The sequence below is a fragment of the Chrysochloris asiatica genome, unplaced genomic scaffold, assembly GCF_000296735.1.
Source record: "Chrysochloris asiatica unplaced genomic scaffold, ChrAsi1.0 scaffold00028, whole genome shotgun sequence".
Classification (NCBI taxonomy): Eukaryota; Metazoa; Chordata; class Mammalia; order Afrosoricida; family Chrysochloridae; genus Chrysochloris; species Chrysochloris asiatica.
Genome location: NW_006408546.1, coordinates 10,396,768 through 10,414,747, shown reverse-complemented (window position 1 = coordinate 10,414,747; position 17,980 = coordinate 10,396,768). Strand labels below are relative to the sequence as shown.

The 17,980-nt window shown below is 43.1% G+C and overlaps 1 protein-coding gene across 1 annotated transcript in view; it reads right to left on the bottom strand.

The window, feature by feature from the left end:
• The window catches only part of EPHB1 (EPH receptor B1), a 743,041-nt gene that overhangs the window by 523,851 nt on the left and 201,210 nt on the right, over window positions 1–17,980 (bottom strand). Inside the window, exon 2 of the mRNA XM_006846598.1 lies at window positions 11,358–11,422. Coding sequence (XP_006846661.1) covers window positions 11,358–11,422 — 65 coding nt within the window. The remainder of the gene's footprint in view (window positions 1–11,357; window positions 11,423–17,980) is intronic.

The following is a 17,980-nucleotide window of genomic DNA, read 5'->3' as shown; positions in this document are numbered from 1 at the left end:
TCAGAGTGTTTTGTTCCTCATTGCTTCATAAAAGTGACATTAATAGCCAGGGAAGAGCACTGCTGAGTGCAATTATGGAGGATGTTTCAGGTATGAAAGCTGTTTTGAGCTTGCTAATGTTTCCTAATTACAGGCCTTTTGGTAGAGAGAGAAAAAGATAAAGAGTGGGTGGGAGGCCTGGGGTGGGGAGTTCTGACTTCTCTCAGTGGTTTACCTGAAGACAGAAGGGGACGGGGGAAGGAAGACAAGGAGGGAGGTCAGCAGTCCACCAGTCTGGAGGCAGAGCCTGTCTTGTTGAGTAAGCGATACTAATTCCTAGGTTACCGCTCAGAAAAGGGATAACACTTATGTCTTGTACTGAGAGAAAAAAAAATGTTTAGACATTTGGAGTCTGAATTCAAGAAGCTCAAAGCAACCCAGCCTGGGCATTCCTTCTGGAACGTACCCTATGAAGAGTGTGATATACAACAGTGCATACTCAGTGAACATTTCATTGAGGCAATCTGTAAAATGGCAGACATAAGAGCCAGGCTGCAGGAGTTTAAATGTCAGCACTGATACTTTTAGCCATGTGACCTCAGGCAAGTTACTCTCCACCCTATGCCTTGGTTTGTTCATCTGTAAAAATGGTAATGGTGAAAATAAATTGGTTCACGGCTTGAAAGCACGTATGGCTTGTCATATAATGTTAGATTTGTTTTTTCCTACCTTGTACCATGCACCTCCTGTCTGATTACTACATCTTGATTTCCTCTAGAAAATTACTCCTTCCCACTCTTGTGTCTCTAAGCTTCTGGTTTGCTCTGAACAAGCAAAAATATGGTGCATAGGACCTGTGTCAGCCAATCAGCATGGACATTTTCTGAGTACAGCCATTGGTTCAGGGCAGGCATGGGATGAAAACCAAGTCAGTCACGCCCATTGAGTGCTGATTTGAAGCTTCAGCTTCAGGAATTAGGAGGTGGCATTTGCTCTTCCCCAAAGGGACATGGGCAAAAAGGTTGTAGGGGTTGGAGCTATTTTCCACATCTTATAACAAGAGGAGCCTGAGCATGGCTAACATAACTAACACCACAGGAAGAGAGATCATACAAGAGGATGGAGTAGGAAAAGGAAGAAAAGAACAGAAAGACAGAGAGAGAAGTTCTGGATCTGGAGCAGCCAGCATTTGAATTGTCCCTTGACTATGTAGTTACATGAGCCAAGATATTTCCTTCAAAAAGGATCTATACTTTTCTATTTACTGTCATGGTTCACCAAAAGGTCCTGCATGAAAGAAGAGTATCTGATGAGACTAGCTCCTAGGAGTGTGATATTACTCAATATGCAAGGTAAGCATACGCTTACTTGTGCTTACTTACTAATCTATACTCAACAATTCCACATTTTTCACATCAAAGATTCTAGTAGGTATGGCTGGCAAATGTCTTTCTCTCAACACCACAGCACCTTCATGCAGAATTAAAGACCCTTTCAAACTTAGAATTCCTAGCAAGGACAGAATATGAATACTTTCATCTCATGTAGTGAAAAACTGTTCACTGAAAATTAGTCAGTAAACCCATACTTACTGGGTAATCTAACCCTGGTTCTCAGTGATCAGCAATCAGATCAAAAGTGTTCAAGTCCCCATGCAGTGTCACTACTTGGGAAAAGTTGACCAACCCCCTGGGCCTGCTCTTTGCTTTCCTACCCCTCACATGTCCTGGAATCCATATATGGTAAAATACCATTCAGAAAATCATTTTGCCCAGAGCTACATTTCTCTTAGTTTTGCCCAGACTTTTCTGTCTTAATTAGCACGATTGAGTCATCAAAAGAAGAAAAGAGAAAATTCAGTCTTCCAGAGAATTGGCAATGTGCTAGTTTTTCCTGAGTGTTTACTAGGAACATTTTTTAAGGACAGCCTCTCATGTACAATATGGTTAGCATCCTTACCCCATGTACAAAGGAGGAAACTGGAGCCGAAAGACTTTTAAACGATGAGCCCATGATCACACAGCCAGGGAGCAGCAGAGCTGAAAAGTGAGCCCAATTTATTTGATGCCAGAGCCTGAGGTCTTAACTGCTAAACCTAAAGTTCTCACCCATCAGGCCAGATGAATTTCAGTTGATTTTTGCTTGGCTTTGGAACGAATGGGGTGTTACGAGAGTGGGTGTCTCTCCTAAATGTGCTTTTTTCCTTATTTCCACAAGGTGAGCAGCTGGCAAGGGTGACGGATGGAGGATCAGACAGATAGTGAAAGAGAGGCAGCAAGCGGCCCAGGATATGGGCAACCAATAGCGGATGCCAGTGGAGGCCTGAGAGTGTGTGACAGCACTTATGAGCTTGTGTGTCCTGTTGGCAGTCAATTTACCAGACAGACATTCAAATGTTTGCTGTTCCCTTCAAGTGGCTTCCTCAGGAAGCTCTCCACAAAGTCCAATGATCCTCCCATCATTGAACATATTTCCAGAATTCTAGGAACTGCCTACAGAGGCAAGAAGGAAATCAGTTCATCTACCTTTACCCTCTGCAAAGGGGGCTTCAAAAAAAGTTCCTGGAAAAATAGAATTTAAAAAAATTATGAAAAAGTTCCATGAAACTTGCGAAGCCCCCTCTTAAACATACATGGCACAGTGGGTTAAGCATTGGGCTGCTAACCAAAAGGTTGGCTGTTCAAACCCACCTCGGAAGAAAGATGAGGCAGTCTTGTTACCGTAAATACATGCAGCCTTGGAAACCCTCTGGGGCAGTTCTACTCTGCCCTACAGGGACACTAGGATGTGGAATTGACTCAAAGGCAGTGGGATTGGTTTGAGCATATGAATAAGCATACACATCTACAAGGGAGGGGCGGTTTCAGAAAGTTAATGGGAAAAATCCTTTACCTTTTAAATTCCATTTTCTAATAAATTTTTTGAAGCTCCCTCATTCACTTAAAAAATGAAGGATACCACTGTTGGATCAATTCCAACTCACGGTGAGTTCATGTGCATCAGAACAGAACTGGAGTCCTATAGGATTTTCAATGGCTCTGACCTTTTGGAAGTCATTTGTCAGGCCATTCTTTTGAAGTAACTCTGGTTGGAATCAAACCAACCTTTTGGTTAGTAGCCCAGCGATTAACTGTTGAGTTATCCAAGGACTCCATATACACATAGAGAGAACGAGACAGGGAACAAGCCTGAATGCTCATCAGCCTTGACTCTGGATCTCTTTCGTATTTGCCCCACTCCCACCCTCGATGATGGAGATGTGTCCGTGTCAACAGGGTCAATGGAGTGTGACACAGGTAGTTTCCAAAGAGCAGGACAGATGGAGTAGAGTCTGGAAGCCAATTGGGAGATCTCTGAGGGAAGAACTCAGTGAGATATTTACACTTTAGCCATACTTTTCACAGACTTGTAAGCCTACACACAGAGGCTATTAGCGGTGCAGGTGAAGATATCCAATATATCCAGGCCAGATATAAGAAGAGAACTCAAAGTCTTCAAGAGTAAGATACTTTGGGTTCAGACTTCCAACAAACAAGATTGAAAATCTCCCATTAGAGAGACCTAGGCTTGCCTTTCTGGTCTACTGCTATCTAGTCCACAGCAAGGTTTGAAAGCAATAAAGATCTGGTGGATGCCCAAAGTCCCCTTTATTATGTTTAATAGTAGGAGTAGGAGTCAATTTGCATCACTAATTATGTTCTTTCAAAAGGTCTTGACATCCAGTTGAGTGTAGAGAGGCCTATAACAAACTTGTCATTGGACTATAATAGACCTCATTTGAGCATCGACTAAGTTCAGGATCCTGGGATGGAGAGGCACAGAAGTGTCTAGAATGGTCTGTTCCTCGCTCATTTATTCAGTCAAATATTTACTGAAGTCTGTATGTACCAGGCCAGTGCTGTGCCAGGCTGGTCCCCAAACACTGCTGTTGTTATTGTGTGCCGTGGAGTCAGTTCCGGCTCATAATGACCATGCACTGGGTTTCCAAGACTGTAAATCTTTACGAGAGCAGAAATGAGGCTTTCACCCGCGGAACCACTGGTAGTTTTGAACTGCTGACCCAGAGGTTCGCAGCCCGATTCGTAACCACTACGCTACCAGAGCTTCTTTTAATCACTATGGACACCAAGATAACAGAGACCCATTCTCTGCCCTCCAAGAGCCCACTGTCCAGTGGGAGAGCAACACATTAACAGACATTAAGCTTCTGGTCCCTGCTCCAGCTGTGGTAGGCAGGAGCATTCAGAATGACGCCCCAGAGGGCATAAGAACAGAGTTGACAAAAGACGTACAAAGCCTGATGCAAGAAGAAGTAAAGAAGTGGAAGAAATAAGTCTGCATCTAGAAACTGGAGCAGAGAGTGGAGTGACAATAGTGCAACCATCAGGTGAACATACACCCAGCATGGGCCATCACTGGGCTTGGCAGTGAATGTTTTATTCATGTAGCCTCTTGAAACTCTTCCAACTACCCAGAGGTCTAGAGATGTGAAAGGCAGAGAGCCATTCAGAGCAAGGCTACAAGCAAGGGTTTGGGAGAGATGGCAGAAGCCTGAAGACGTGGTTACCAGGGCTGCTAGTGAAGGTTCCCCAGAAGAGAACTTCAGTGGGAGCTCAGCCCTTCTCTGACATTTGTTGCTGAGGAGACTGTCTCCCTCTGTTCACCAGGAAGGTTTCTGGTTTAGGTAAAACCTAAAAGTCTTAAATTAAAGGCAAGATACTGCAATTAGACTATAAAGCAACAGATTGATTCTAGGTATAAATGCTTTCTGGTTTTGACATTTAAGATTTTGATTGGTCCCGTAATATAACTGAAAAGGATTTGCGGGCTATGTGTGGGTGGGTAGCCCAACCCCTTTTACTTACCTGGCAGTTCTTAAGTACAGCTGCTAAGACTCTCAGCCCCATAAAAGAGGAGTGCCTTAACCTCCCCCTGGGAGCCCTATGCATTGTGCATGGGTCACTGCTGAGCAGAATGTATACCTCCTCTGGAGAGCCCCAGACCACCAGAACAATGCCCTCCTCGTCTCTATCTTAAGCTTGCAAAGGATCCTGACTGCAGAGAGATATAATCTGATGCCTTTTTTTCTTTTCTGAGCTGGGTATGGTACAAGAGGGGCAGGCTCCTGTTTCCTCCCCACTAGTCTCAGACGAATGTGGCTGGCCCACCCAGGATGATCTCTCCATCCCCAGGAAGCTCATATCCACTCTGCTCACACTGTGTCCTTTACTCCAGATCGCTTCATCACCCTGGAGTACTATGGGTTCTGAAATCCAAGCCTTGACTCAAAGCCACTGCGTCTGGGTCCTCTTGTCCCAGTCTACTACACTTGTTCTGTAGCCTCACTGAGACCTGCATCTGGGTCCTTGGACTTGAGTCCCTCCTGGCTTTACTCTTCCTCTTGTTGTGGGAGTGGCAGGAGTGTCATGAAGTAAGATAACAACCGTTACCCACCAGTATCCTCAACTCCCAAACCCTTCAGTTCCACCATTCTTGCCCAACCATAAGTCTTAGAGATCTCACTGCCACATCCTTGTCAGGAGGTGACAAGGGCTGCAGATCATGGTCATCAGACCACCCAGCCTTCAGCCACAACCAAGCCTGTACCCTGCCATATCCCATTGAAACATGCCTAGTCGCTCTCCTCAGTACCGAGGCTTCTCAGTAGCAGTTAGTTCAAACCATTCCACCTTCTGATAACCTGTGCTCCACAACTCTACCCCTCCCTTGCCTCACCTCTACTCTCAGAAAAAAATGTTGACAGAATTTTCTAATTGATGGCTTCTGTCATCCCATCGGGGTCATCAATGATTCTACAGCCTCACTGAGCCTCCATCTCGTCCATTTCACAAACTACTGCCTTCATCACCTCACCTCCTACTACTAACTCCCTAACTCTCTGATTTCTGAATTCCTCCTTCCTTAGCCCTGAAATCAGTCCACTCTGGTCAGCTCTGGGGCTTTGTACCCAAACCCTGCAGCACTTGCATTCTTGTGGCCCTTCTTCCTGGACCCACTCCTCCTTGGCTTCCATGACAAAAGCCTCTCTTGGTGTCCTCCCCACGGCCAGGCCATACTATCTCTGTCTCCTTTATAGGCTCTCTCTCTGTTTGACACTTCAGCACAGACGTCCCTCAAAGGTCCATCCAGATCTCTCTTCCATCCTCCCTCCAGACACACTCCTTGGAAGATTGCAGCTACTCCCTAGCTTCCTGTCCCATTAATGTGAACTGTCTCCTGTTCCCATTTCCACTAAATCCAAACAGTGGTGGTGTACCTCCCTTGGATGCCCCAGAGGTCCCTCAAGCCCAAAAGATCCAGAATTGAACTCAGAATCTTCTCAACCACACCTATTCCTCCTTCAGTGTCCTCCATCTGCAAGAATGGCATCAATACCCACCTCCTCACCCAGATATGAAACTCTCAGGTATTCATTCAACAAATACACAGTGAGTACTTCCTGTGTGTCAGGTAGAGAACCAGATGCCAGTTTCCAATGCTAAGACAAATATACATTGTTCTGGCCATCCTAAAGCTTATAAAAGGGCTCTGATGGAAGGGTGAGTTAGAAATCAATTAAATACTAATATAAAGTTATATATAAACTTTACAAATTTGTAACTGAGAAAAGTGCTATCAAAGAAAGATCTTTGAAACTGGCAGGACCTGTGATGACCATCTTATTTATGTGATCAAAGGTGCTAAGAAGGTGTCCCTAAGGATGGCCAAGGTGGAAGGATGATGAAGGAAAAGTGAGAACTTTATAGTGTCTAGATTTTACAATGCACTAAGGTAGAGCACTGGAGGCACTTTCTTATTTATGCCCAGAAATTTGGAAGACAGCTACCTGGCCACATGATTAGAAGAGCTCCATATTTGTGTCCATTCCCAAGAAAGGTAACCCAACAGAATGCGAAAATTATCTAACAATATAATTAATATCACATGAAAGTAATATTTTGCTGAAGATAATTTTAAAATGGTGCAACAGTACATCAGCAGGGAACTACCAGAAACACGTCAGATTCAGAAGAGGATGAGAACATAGGAATATCATTGCTGGTGTCAGATGGATCTTGGTGGAAAGCAAAGAATACTTGAAAGAAGTTTACTTGTGCTTTACTGAGTGCAAAGTCTTTTGACTATGTGAGTCTTGACAAGCCATGGGTAACATTGTGAAAAAAGACTATTCCAGGACATTTTATTGTGTTCGAGAGGAACCCGTACTCAGACCAAGAAGCAGTCATTGAAACAGAACAAGGAAATACTGAATGGTTAAAAATCAGAAAAGGTGTGCACAAGGTTGTACTCTTTCACCATGCGTATCTCTGGTAGCGTAGTAGTTACGAATCAGGCTGCAAGCCCCAAGGTCAGCAGTTTGAAACTACCAGCTATTCCATGTGAGAAAGAAAAGGCTTTCTGCTCCTGTAATGATTTATAGCCTCGGAAACCCTGTACAGGGTTGCTATGAGTTGGGACTGACTCTATGGCACATAACAACAACAACATTAAATTTGTATGGTGAGCAGATAATCTGAGAAGCTTGATTATATGAAACAGAATATGGCATCAGGATTGGAGGAAGATTCATTAACAACTTGCAGTATACAATCTTGCTTGCTGAGAGCCAAGAATATGCAAAACACTTACTGATGAAAATCAAAGACATTAGGCTTTGGTATGGATAGCATCTCAATGTAACAAAAACAAAAATCCATACAAGTGGACCAATAAACAACATCATGATAAATGGAGAAAAGCTTCAAGTTGTCAAAGACTTCATTTTGCTTGGATACACAATCAGTACTTATGGACACAGCAGTCAAAAAATCAAATGTCATATTGCATTACGCAAATTTGCTGCACAAGACCTCTTTAAAGTGTTCAAGAGCAAAGATACCAGTTTGCTGATTCAAGTGCACCTGACCCAAGCCATGGTATTTTCAACAGCCTCATACGAATATGAAAAGTTGGACAATGAATAAAGACCATAGAAGAATTAATGCATTTGAGTCACGGTGTTGGGAGAAGCATATTGAAAGTGCCATGGACTACCAGAAGAACCAACAAATCTGTGTTGGAAGAATTAAAGCCAGGATGCTCCTTAGAAGCAAAGATGGTGAGACTTCATCTCTCATACTTTGCACATATTCTTCCCTGGAGAAGGACATTATGCCTGGTAAAGTGGAGGGTCAGCAAAAAAAAGGAAGATCTCCAATGAAATGGATTAGTACAATGGCAGCAGGAATGGGTTCAGGCGTAACAACAATTGACAGGATGTCCCAGGACCAGGCAGTGTTTCGTTCTGTCGTGCAGAATCACTATGAGTCACAATCAGCATGGCACTTCAGGTTAATGCACTAGACTGTAAAGTTGGTTTGAATCGCAAAGTTGGTGGTTTAAGCTCACCATCCGCTCCTCAGAAACATTATATAGGGTCACTGTGGGTCAGGACCAACTCAATGGCACTTAAAAACAACAACAAAGTGGAGAGAAAGCCCATGCCTGCAGGTGATGAAGGGAGAAGAGTGTGAATTCTGAGAATGATGTTTCTGTGAGCATTTAATGAAAGATGTAGAGGGGGCAGTGGGCTATACGAGCCAAGGCTAGGAACACACAATTGGAAGTCTCTGGAGTGTTTGTATTACTGGAAGTAACTTCCCATGATGAAAGCAAAGAAGAAGAGAAGAGGCCATAGATAGAAGCATCATCCATGATTCCTCCCTCTAAACCCAGGATGATGGCCAGCCAGACCCTCTGCTGGTTTCTGTAAACTTTGGACTAGGAAACAGATCAGAACATCATGTGGACAGCTATCTGTTTGTACGTTCCCCCAATAAGATTGTTCGGAAAAGGCAGCTGAGATCTGGCTGGTAACAAGCGGGGAGGGCAAGTAGAGCATAGTCAGCCAGCTGCTGTTTCTAAAGGGCATCACTTGACTTTGAATGTTTCCCTCAAGGAGAATCTTATTTGGGAAAGATCAGATGTTTAAAGAAGGCAGGTGTTATGTACCAAAATCAAGGGAGAAATTAACCATAAATCATGTCAATGCCTTGTGAAAACATACAATCTTCAAACAATAACATAATTCACAAAAGAGTAGCAAGTTCTTAATATTCAGGCAACCTGGGTGGGTTGTCACCTCATCAGCTTTGCATAAAGCTTCTAATACAGAGTGGAAAGGTTTTCCTACTTGACCACGGTATTCCTGGAAGGATGTGGATTTCTTTGGAGTGGACAGCAAGGCCTGCAGGTCCTGCCCTACCCCGTACAATGGGAAAGACCAGTTCAGTGCTAGACCTTGCTCCTTGCCCCAAGGCACGATATTTGTACATTTCTGCAAATTCTGGAACAGATTTAAAGCAAGAACCAGAGTAGAAGTATAGGGGAGAACGAGAGGAGTTCACCCTGCTACCTGAGTGTCCCAATTAGAACAGTTCCCACAGCAGGAAAGGGTGTTAGAAAGCCACCCTACTGTTTTGGGCTCTTTATTACGTGCTGTGACCTCACCATGCTGGAGAGTTCCCTGTCGAGTGGAGAATGGTGCTCAGCCTTGGGCTAGACTTTCCTAACAGGAGGATGAAGAGAAAATGGCTGGGATAGATGAGAATGCTTAGGGTTCCTGTAAGGGATGCTGGCGGAGCAGTGGTTAAGCACTCAATTAGTAACTGAAAGGTTAGCACTTCTAAGGGATAAAAGCCCTGGTGTCTACTCCTTAGGAATTACAGTCTAGGAAACCTTATGTGACAACTTTCCTCTGTCCCATAAAGCCATGAGTTGCAATCTACTGATGGCACATCAACAAAATGTACAAGGGTCACCAAGCTCCAGCCCAAACTTACCTCCTTGCTGGGGATGAAGAACCCACTTGTTCCTCCTCCTGCCCTCTCCCTTTATAAATAAATGCTACAGCTCACCCATCACCCAAGCCAGAAACATTGGCATCATCACCACCTGCTTCTTCTTCCTCACCCTAACAGCCCATCTAGTGCCAACTGCTGCCAAATCTTCCTCCTTAACTTCTCTCAAAACTTCCCTCTGAGTATTCTGTTTAAACTGGACTCTTCTGACCCACCCATAACAGCTGAAAATCTTCTTTAATATGTTTCTCTAGACTGTTCTCTCCTACCAGCAGATGCGACCTTTTTCTCCTCCTACCCCATTATCTACAGAATAAAGTCCAAACTCCTTGTTCAGCATGGTGGCCTCCTTCTCCCAGAGCTGTGTACATCCTGCCATGCTCCAGATACACAGACTCTCCTCTCTCATGTCTGTTCATAACCCTACCAGTTCATACCTGCTATTCCTCCACTGGAATGTCTTTCCAGGCTCCACACTGACCATCTGTCAAATTCCTACTTACCCAGCTCAAGAATACCTTCTCTTTAAAAACTTCCCGTCTCCCACTGCACTTTCTCCCCCTACTGTGCCCACAACTGCGCTGAACTTCTCTACCAAGGAGAGATATACTTCAGCCTGTCCATTAGCATGTGTGCCCCACAGAAGACCATAAGACCCCCAAGACCACTTTAGTTTTATATATGCAGGGTCTGATTGGCTGCATCAACATTGAATGAATGAATGAATAAACATCATCTCCTCTCTAAGGTAAGTTCCACGTGAAGGAGAGTCTTGGCTTCCTGATTAAGCTTTTGGATGGCCTGGCTTCAGCTATGAACATGTGTTTAGAAGTGAGAAAAATAGTATAACTTTCTCCTACAGGCAAACAGAGGCTTTCCAGAGCAGTGGGCTAGGATCAAAGAAGGAAATGATGAACTGGAGAATACGGGTTAAATAATGGACTGCTAACTGCAAAGTAAGTGGTTCAAATCTACCAGCTACCCCATGGGAGAAAGATGAGGTTGTCTGTCACATAAAGATTTACAGTCTCAGAAACTTGCAAATCACAGTTGTACTCTCTCCTATAGAGTTGCTCTGTTGGAATGGACTCAGTGGCAGTGGGTTTATTTTGTTGCTATTTTTTTATTTTGTTTTTGTGTCCCTCGCTGCCAACAGTGCTTAACAGGGTCTTGTGCCTCTCACAGTGTGAGACTCTGCCCATCAGGCTTCTAGCCCAAGGGACAAAGATTTCAGCCCTTCCAATTGCCAGCCTCACTCTCCAGTCCTTGTTCTCTCTGCAGCCTGAGCATCTCAGATCTGGTCTACCCAAAGCTACTGGCATGACCCTGGAAGGGTTGGGCTAAAAGATGGTTCATGTTGTGGATCTACGGAGCAGCTCAGATTTGAGACCCTGGTGCTGCCTGTCCCACCCACATTCCACTCTTCAAGGTGACTTCTCCCCTAGCCTCCAGCCCAGCTCTTGCCCACCTGGCCATTCGCTGAGGATCACACAGCAGAACCAATGGTCTGGTACTCACCCCTGATGTTGGATTGGCTGTCCAGCCCAGCTCTGCTGTAGCCGTCCTCGTGTCCATTAAAGTTTCTGTGAATTAAAAAAGGGAAAAATTGATGAGACAATGGCACTTACATTCATGCTGTTATTCTTGATAGTAAAATATCAGTGCTGGAAGGAGTCTGGGACCTCTTCAAGCTCAGGTTTAGAGTCTAAGGCTCAGAGAGGGGATGAGGTATGCCAGCGTCACATACACAGCTCATGACAGAGTTGGATGCAGCTCTCAGTATTCGGTCTCCTGATACTAAGTCAGAGCCACCTGCTCACCCATCACTATACCCCTTGATATCTGGCTTCTTCCAGAAACCCATCGAGATGCCCTTCCAAGGCTCTGCAGACCCAATAGCTAAATGTTACTCCTTCCTCAGGCTTTCTTTTCTGCCTGTGCTGCTCCCCAATGGGCTACTCCTCCAATCTCCTCTTTCTCTGCCTCCCTTTCTCCCACACACTCTTTTTTCCTTCCTTACATGCATCTGTGTTAGCATCCTTTGGTGACTCCTCATAAATTTCTCTGGTCCCAACCACTCTCCCAAGACTCAACCATCCTGCCCACCTGTCCCTGGGCCCAGGTCCACACCCACCCCTTTTCTCCAAGACTCTTCCACAGGTTTCACTCCGGCACAAATGTGCATCCTAAACCTCAGCTCATGCAGCCTACTGTTGCAAGCAATGACCTGCAGCAGCCAGCTCCCTGCTTGCCTTTCTCCCTAAGGCCACAGTGAGGGCAAGACAGATGCATCCAATGCTGAGCCCACCCTGTGGGCAAGTGATCACAAGTTTGATATTTATTCTGGGAAATAGAAGTGTCTTTTCAATCTATTATAGACTGCCATCAGCCCCCAACTCTCAACGGAAACTGCTCTTCAAAGGCTGCCTATGAGCTCTTGATCAACAAGACCCCAAATCGCTTCTGTATTATATTTTTGCTTTGTAAAACAGTTTTATTGAGCTAGATAGTGACTGTGATAGTTAAGATTTTGTATGAATGTGGCTGGGCCTGGATTCTCAGTGACTTGGCAGTTAAGATGTAGTAATCTCCCATGATGAGATCTAATATAATGTAATTACCCTCCCATGATGTGATCTTATGTGATCTGCCCTGAACTGATGGCATTACCCTATGTGCTATAAATCCTCACTAGTATGATGTTAATGAGGCCAGAACTAGGTTGTATCTTGAGTCTATCACTTTTGAGATATAAACGAGATTAATCGGGTAAGCAGAGCTGAGGAGGACCTACTAACAACAAGAAAAAAAGGCCAAGAGCAGAGTGCATCCTTTGGACTTGGGCTCCCTGTACTGTGAAGCTCCTAGATCCAGGGAGAGACTGATGCCAAGACACATGGAGAAATTCCAAAAATGCTGAAAGGATGCAAAGACCTTGTCCCAGAGCCAGCACTCTGAATTTGGGCTTCTAGCCTCCTAAACAAAGACAGAATAAACTTATTTGCAAAAGCCATCCTCTTGCAGTATTGCTGTTATAGATCATTAGCATGGTGGTGGTGGTGTGCGTGGAGTTGGTTCTGATTCAGCGACCCTGCATAAGGTTTCCAAGGCTGTAAATTTTTATGGGAACAGAAAGCCTCATCTTTTTCCCAAGGAACAGCTGGTAGTTTCAAACTGCAGACCTTAAGGTAAGCGGCCTGACTCATAACCAATACACTACCAGAGCTCCTAGTTAAGACAGTTGTTGTTGTTGTTAAGTGCCGTCGAGTCAGTTTCGACCCATAGCGACCCTGAATAGGGTTTCCGAGGCTGTAAATCTTTACGGGAGCAGATCGCCTCATCTTTCTCCTGCGGAGCAGCTGGTAGTTTCGAACTGCTGACCTTCCGGTTCGCAGCCCGATTCGTAACCACTACGCTACCAGAGCTCCTTAGTTAAGACAGTCATAGTCAGTAAATCGTACGTCGTAAATGTACACCATTTGATAAGTTTTAACCTACACATGCAGTTACCCTCAAATCGACTTTAATTCATGTGTCAGAGGTACTATACTACACACATTTTTCTTCCTGTTTATATATGTGTGTGCGTGTGTATGCGCGCGCGCGCACGCGCATTATTGGTTCCTGATGTGGAGCTGTAGTATCAACACTGGACTGTGAACTACAAGATCAGCAGTTCAAATCCACCAGTTGCTACTTGGAAACCCTATACAGGGATGCTATGGATCAGAACCAACTCGCTAGCACATAACACAACATATTATCATTGTTGTTGTTGAGGACATACACAGCAAAACATATACCAATTCTACAGTGACCATGATGATAGTCTGAGTTCTGCGACCATCCTTTTCCTTCTTTTCTGAGTTGTTCCTCCTCATTAACATAAATTCACTGCCCTTTAAAGTTTCTACCTAGTCTATTGAGTTGCTATTGTCAGTTTCATCCCATATGGTTTTTAAAAAAGCATAATTCTCAAGGCAGTCATTTTTCATGAGTTAACCTCAGGGAATAGTATGAAAGTCTGTTTTGTCATGTTTTCCTTTTCAATTAGGATCCTTCTACAGAATCTTTAGGAGTTCTGGTAGCATAGTGGTTACAAATCGGGCTGCTAACCTCAGGGTCAGCAGTTCGAAACTACCAACTGTTCCGCAGGAGAAAGAAAAGGCTTTCTACTTCTGTAAAGACTTACAGTCCCGGAAACGCTATAAAGGGTCGCTATGAGTCAGAACCTACTCCATGGCATATAACCACTACCACGACCATGGAATTTTTAATCAAAATGCTCAGTAATTGTAGCTGGGTACCATCCAGTTCTTCCAGGCTTCTGGCTAAGGATGCAGTTGTTCGTGGAGGAAATTAAGTCACACATTCCACATCCTTCTTGTATTCTTGACTCTCTGTCTTCCTCTGTTGTTCCAGGTAAATAAAGACCAATTGTTATACCTTGGATGGGTGCTTGCAATCTCTCAAGACCCCAGGCACTACATATCCAACTAGGAGGTATAACAGAAGCACTAAACATGTTATTAGGTTAATTAACTAGGGTGTCCCATGAAACCATTACCATAAACCTCCAAACCAAGAAGCCAAATTTCATGAGGCTTTTGGTTAATGTAATCAGCCTCAGCAGTTATTCTGGTTTTTTTTTTGTTTTTTTATTATTGCTATTGTAAACATATCAAACAACTTTTGCCAATTCAACTTTTTACAGCTGTACAACTTACTGACAGCAACTGAAACCATCACTTGTGTTTTAATCAATGCAACATTTCCATCACCGTTAATCACCCCCTTTAGCTTCTGCCCCTGTTAACCACCAATAAACTTTCTTCTCTATACATCTCTTTTTATGCAACTATAGTCACATGACATTTGTCCTTTTATGAGAATTGTTTTACTCGGTATAAGTTTTTCACTTCTGTCTCTATTGTAATATGTATCAATATTTCATTTCTTCTAGTGGCTACGTATTCCATTTTACGTATGTACCACATTTTGTTTATCCATTCATCTGTTGCTGAGAATTTGGGTTGTTTCCACTTTTTCGCTACTGTGAACAGCGCTGCAATGAACATTGGTGTACAAATCTTTCTTTGTCTTTGCTCTCAAGTTTTGAGGGCATATACCTAGAAGTGGATTGCTTGAGAATATATGTTAATTCTATTTTCAGTTTTTGAGGAACTGCCAAATTTTTTTTTTTTTTTTTACACAATGATGATACTATTTTGCATTCCCATCAGTAGTGGATAAGCATTCCAATTTCCCCACATCCTCTCCAACATTTTTTATTTTCTGTTTGTTTTAATCTTAACCATCCTTCTTCTTGTTAAGTGTCATCAAGACAGTTCTCACTGATAGCAACCCTATACAGGGTTCCCAAAGAGCAACTGGTGAGTTTGAACCAACAACCCTGTGCATCATCAACCAAAGGGTATACCTTGCAAGCCTAACCCCCGGGCGTCAGCACACAGCCCCTCTCCCTCTCTGTGTCTAAAGTCCCCAGCTGCTCCATCTCTCCACGTCATCTTAGATGCTATTTTAAATGAAATTGTTTTCTTAATCTCTCTTTCAAATTTCTCATTGCTGGTATATAGAAACCAGGGCTTCAGAACAATTTGAAACAGTTCAGTCATAGCTGACAGAATGAAGAGCAATATACTCATTACATAACCAAACCTTGCACATCAGACTTTGACACAAGTAGGAAACAGGCAGTGGTACCCCACTAAAAGATAGCAGCTGACTGTAATACCTTGGATATGTGTCATGTGATCAGTTGCCATCTTCAAGTGGGCACCATTGTTTATTTTCTGCTTGGCTTAAAATGCATCACACAAGAGATTTGGTTGCTATGGAATGCATTCACTGTGCTTGTTTCCATCCACCATAACTGAATGGTTTTGAGCCCATTCAAAGCCCTGATAAAAACCCAACTGATTTTTGTTTGTTGGCCTTGTACCCTGCAACTTTGCTCAATTCCTCTATTAACTTTAGAATTTTTCTTGTGGACTTTTTGGGATTTTCTATATATAGATAGGCACTTAACGACAATATATCTATCATGCTGTTGTGGTTAAGTGCCGTCGAGTAAGTTCTGACTCAGCGACCCGGCATAGGGTTCCCAAGGCTTTAAATCTGTGAGGGAGCAGAAGGCCTCATCTTTCGCCTAGAATATATACCATATCATCTATGAATAGTAATCATTTTACTTTTTCTTTTCCAATCTACTTTTGTTGTTAAGTAGCATAGAGTCAGTTCTGACTCATAGCTACCCTTTGTAGGATTTCTGAGGTGTGGCTGGTGGGTTTGAACCACTGACACTGTGGCTGGTAGTTCAGTGCTTATCCTACAGCACCATACTCGGACTCCTTTCCCAATCTAAATACCTTTTATTTCTTCTCCTTGTCTTAGTGCTATGGCTAGGACTTGTCATACAGTATTTAATGGAAGTGGTGAGAGCGGGCACCCTTGGCTTGCTCCCGATTTCAAGGGGAAAGCTGTTGGTATTTCTCCATTACATGTAACACTGGCTTTTGGGTTTTCATATATACCTCAAATCATGCTGGGGGTTTTCTTTGTATTCCAATCTTCTTTATGGCTTTCATCAGTATTATGTTTACTTCTTATAATGTATTAAGGAGTATCCTTTCTTCTCTTTTTTGTTGTCTTTAAGTTCCATTGAGTCGGTTCCAACCCATAGTGACCCTGTATAGAGTTTCCAAGGAGAAGCTGGTGAGTTTGAACTGCCAAACTTGTGGTTCAAACTGACCTTGCTATGGAGTGCTTATCCTACAGTACCACACCAGGACACGGTCTTTCAGAATAGTGTAGACATTATTAGTGTTAATTCTTCTCTATTTAGTGGAATTTCCCAGTGGAGCCATCTGTTCTAAAACGTTCTTTTGTTCAAAGGTTTTTGATTGTTGATTCAATCTCTTCACTTGTTATGGGCCTGTTGGCACATTCTATTCCCTCTTGAGGCACTTTGGGTGAGTTGTGTGCTTCTAAGAATTTGTCTATTTCATCTCGGCTGGCCAGCTGGTTGCCATACAATTGTCTATACTTACATAGGTTTCAATGACTACATTTTCTAAAGCAGATCACCAGGTCTTTCTTCCTAGGCAACTATGTGTATACTCTAATCTCCAACATTTTGGTTAATGAGAGAGCTAGGCAACCGTTTGTACCACCCAGGGGCTCTTGTGATACACATATATATCTGTGTGCCTACAGTGCCATACCAGGACTGTAGATATGGATTAATGGATATATAATCCATATCTACAATCCTGCTGTGGCACTGTAGGATAAGCACTGGACTGTGAATCACAAGGCTGGTGGCTCAAACCTACCTACTCCTTGGAAACCCTATACAGAGTTGTTATGAGTCAGAACCAACTCGATGGCACATGACAGTAACACCACAATCAAGATAATGAACACAACCCTATCCCCACAGAGTTATCTTTATCTCTTTATATTTCCTCCCTCTCTTCTGTCCTATCCCACCCCATCCCAAAACAAGGACTTATCTTTCTGTCACCAAAGAATAGTTTGTAATTTTAAATTTTATAAGTAAACATAATCATATAGTATAGAATCATATCATACTCTTTTTTTATCCAACTTAATTTAATCCTGATAATTAAAAGTCACCCAATTGCTATGTATATGAAAAGACCCTATTTTTTATTGTTAAGTACCATTTCATTGCAGGAATATGCCAGAGTTTAATTACTTATTTACTTGTTGTTTCTCGTGTTGGGCTATTAGAAATAAAGCTGCTATGAACATTCAAATACCAGTCTTTGTAAGAACATGTGCTTTCATTTATTTAGGGTAAATACCTAAAGAAAAAAATCAAGTCTCAACTTTTGTTATTGAAAGATTCACTGGGCAAATTATTGAATGATGCAAAATGCATCAAGAAAAGATGGAAGGAATTCATAGAGTCACTGTACCAAAAGGAAATGGTTAATGTTCAAGCATTTCAAGAGGCAGCATATGATCAAGAGCCAATGATACTCAGGGAAGAAGTCCAAAGTGCATTGAAGGAATTGGCAAAGAACAAGGCACCAGGAATTGCTGGAATAAAAATTGAAATCTTTCAAGAAAGTGAGGCGACACAGGAGGCACTC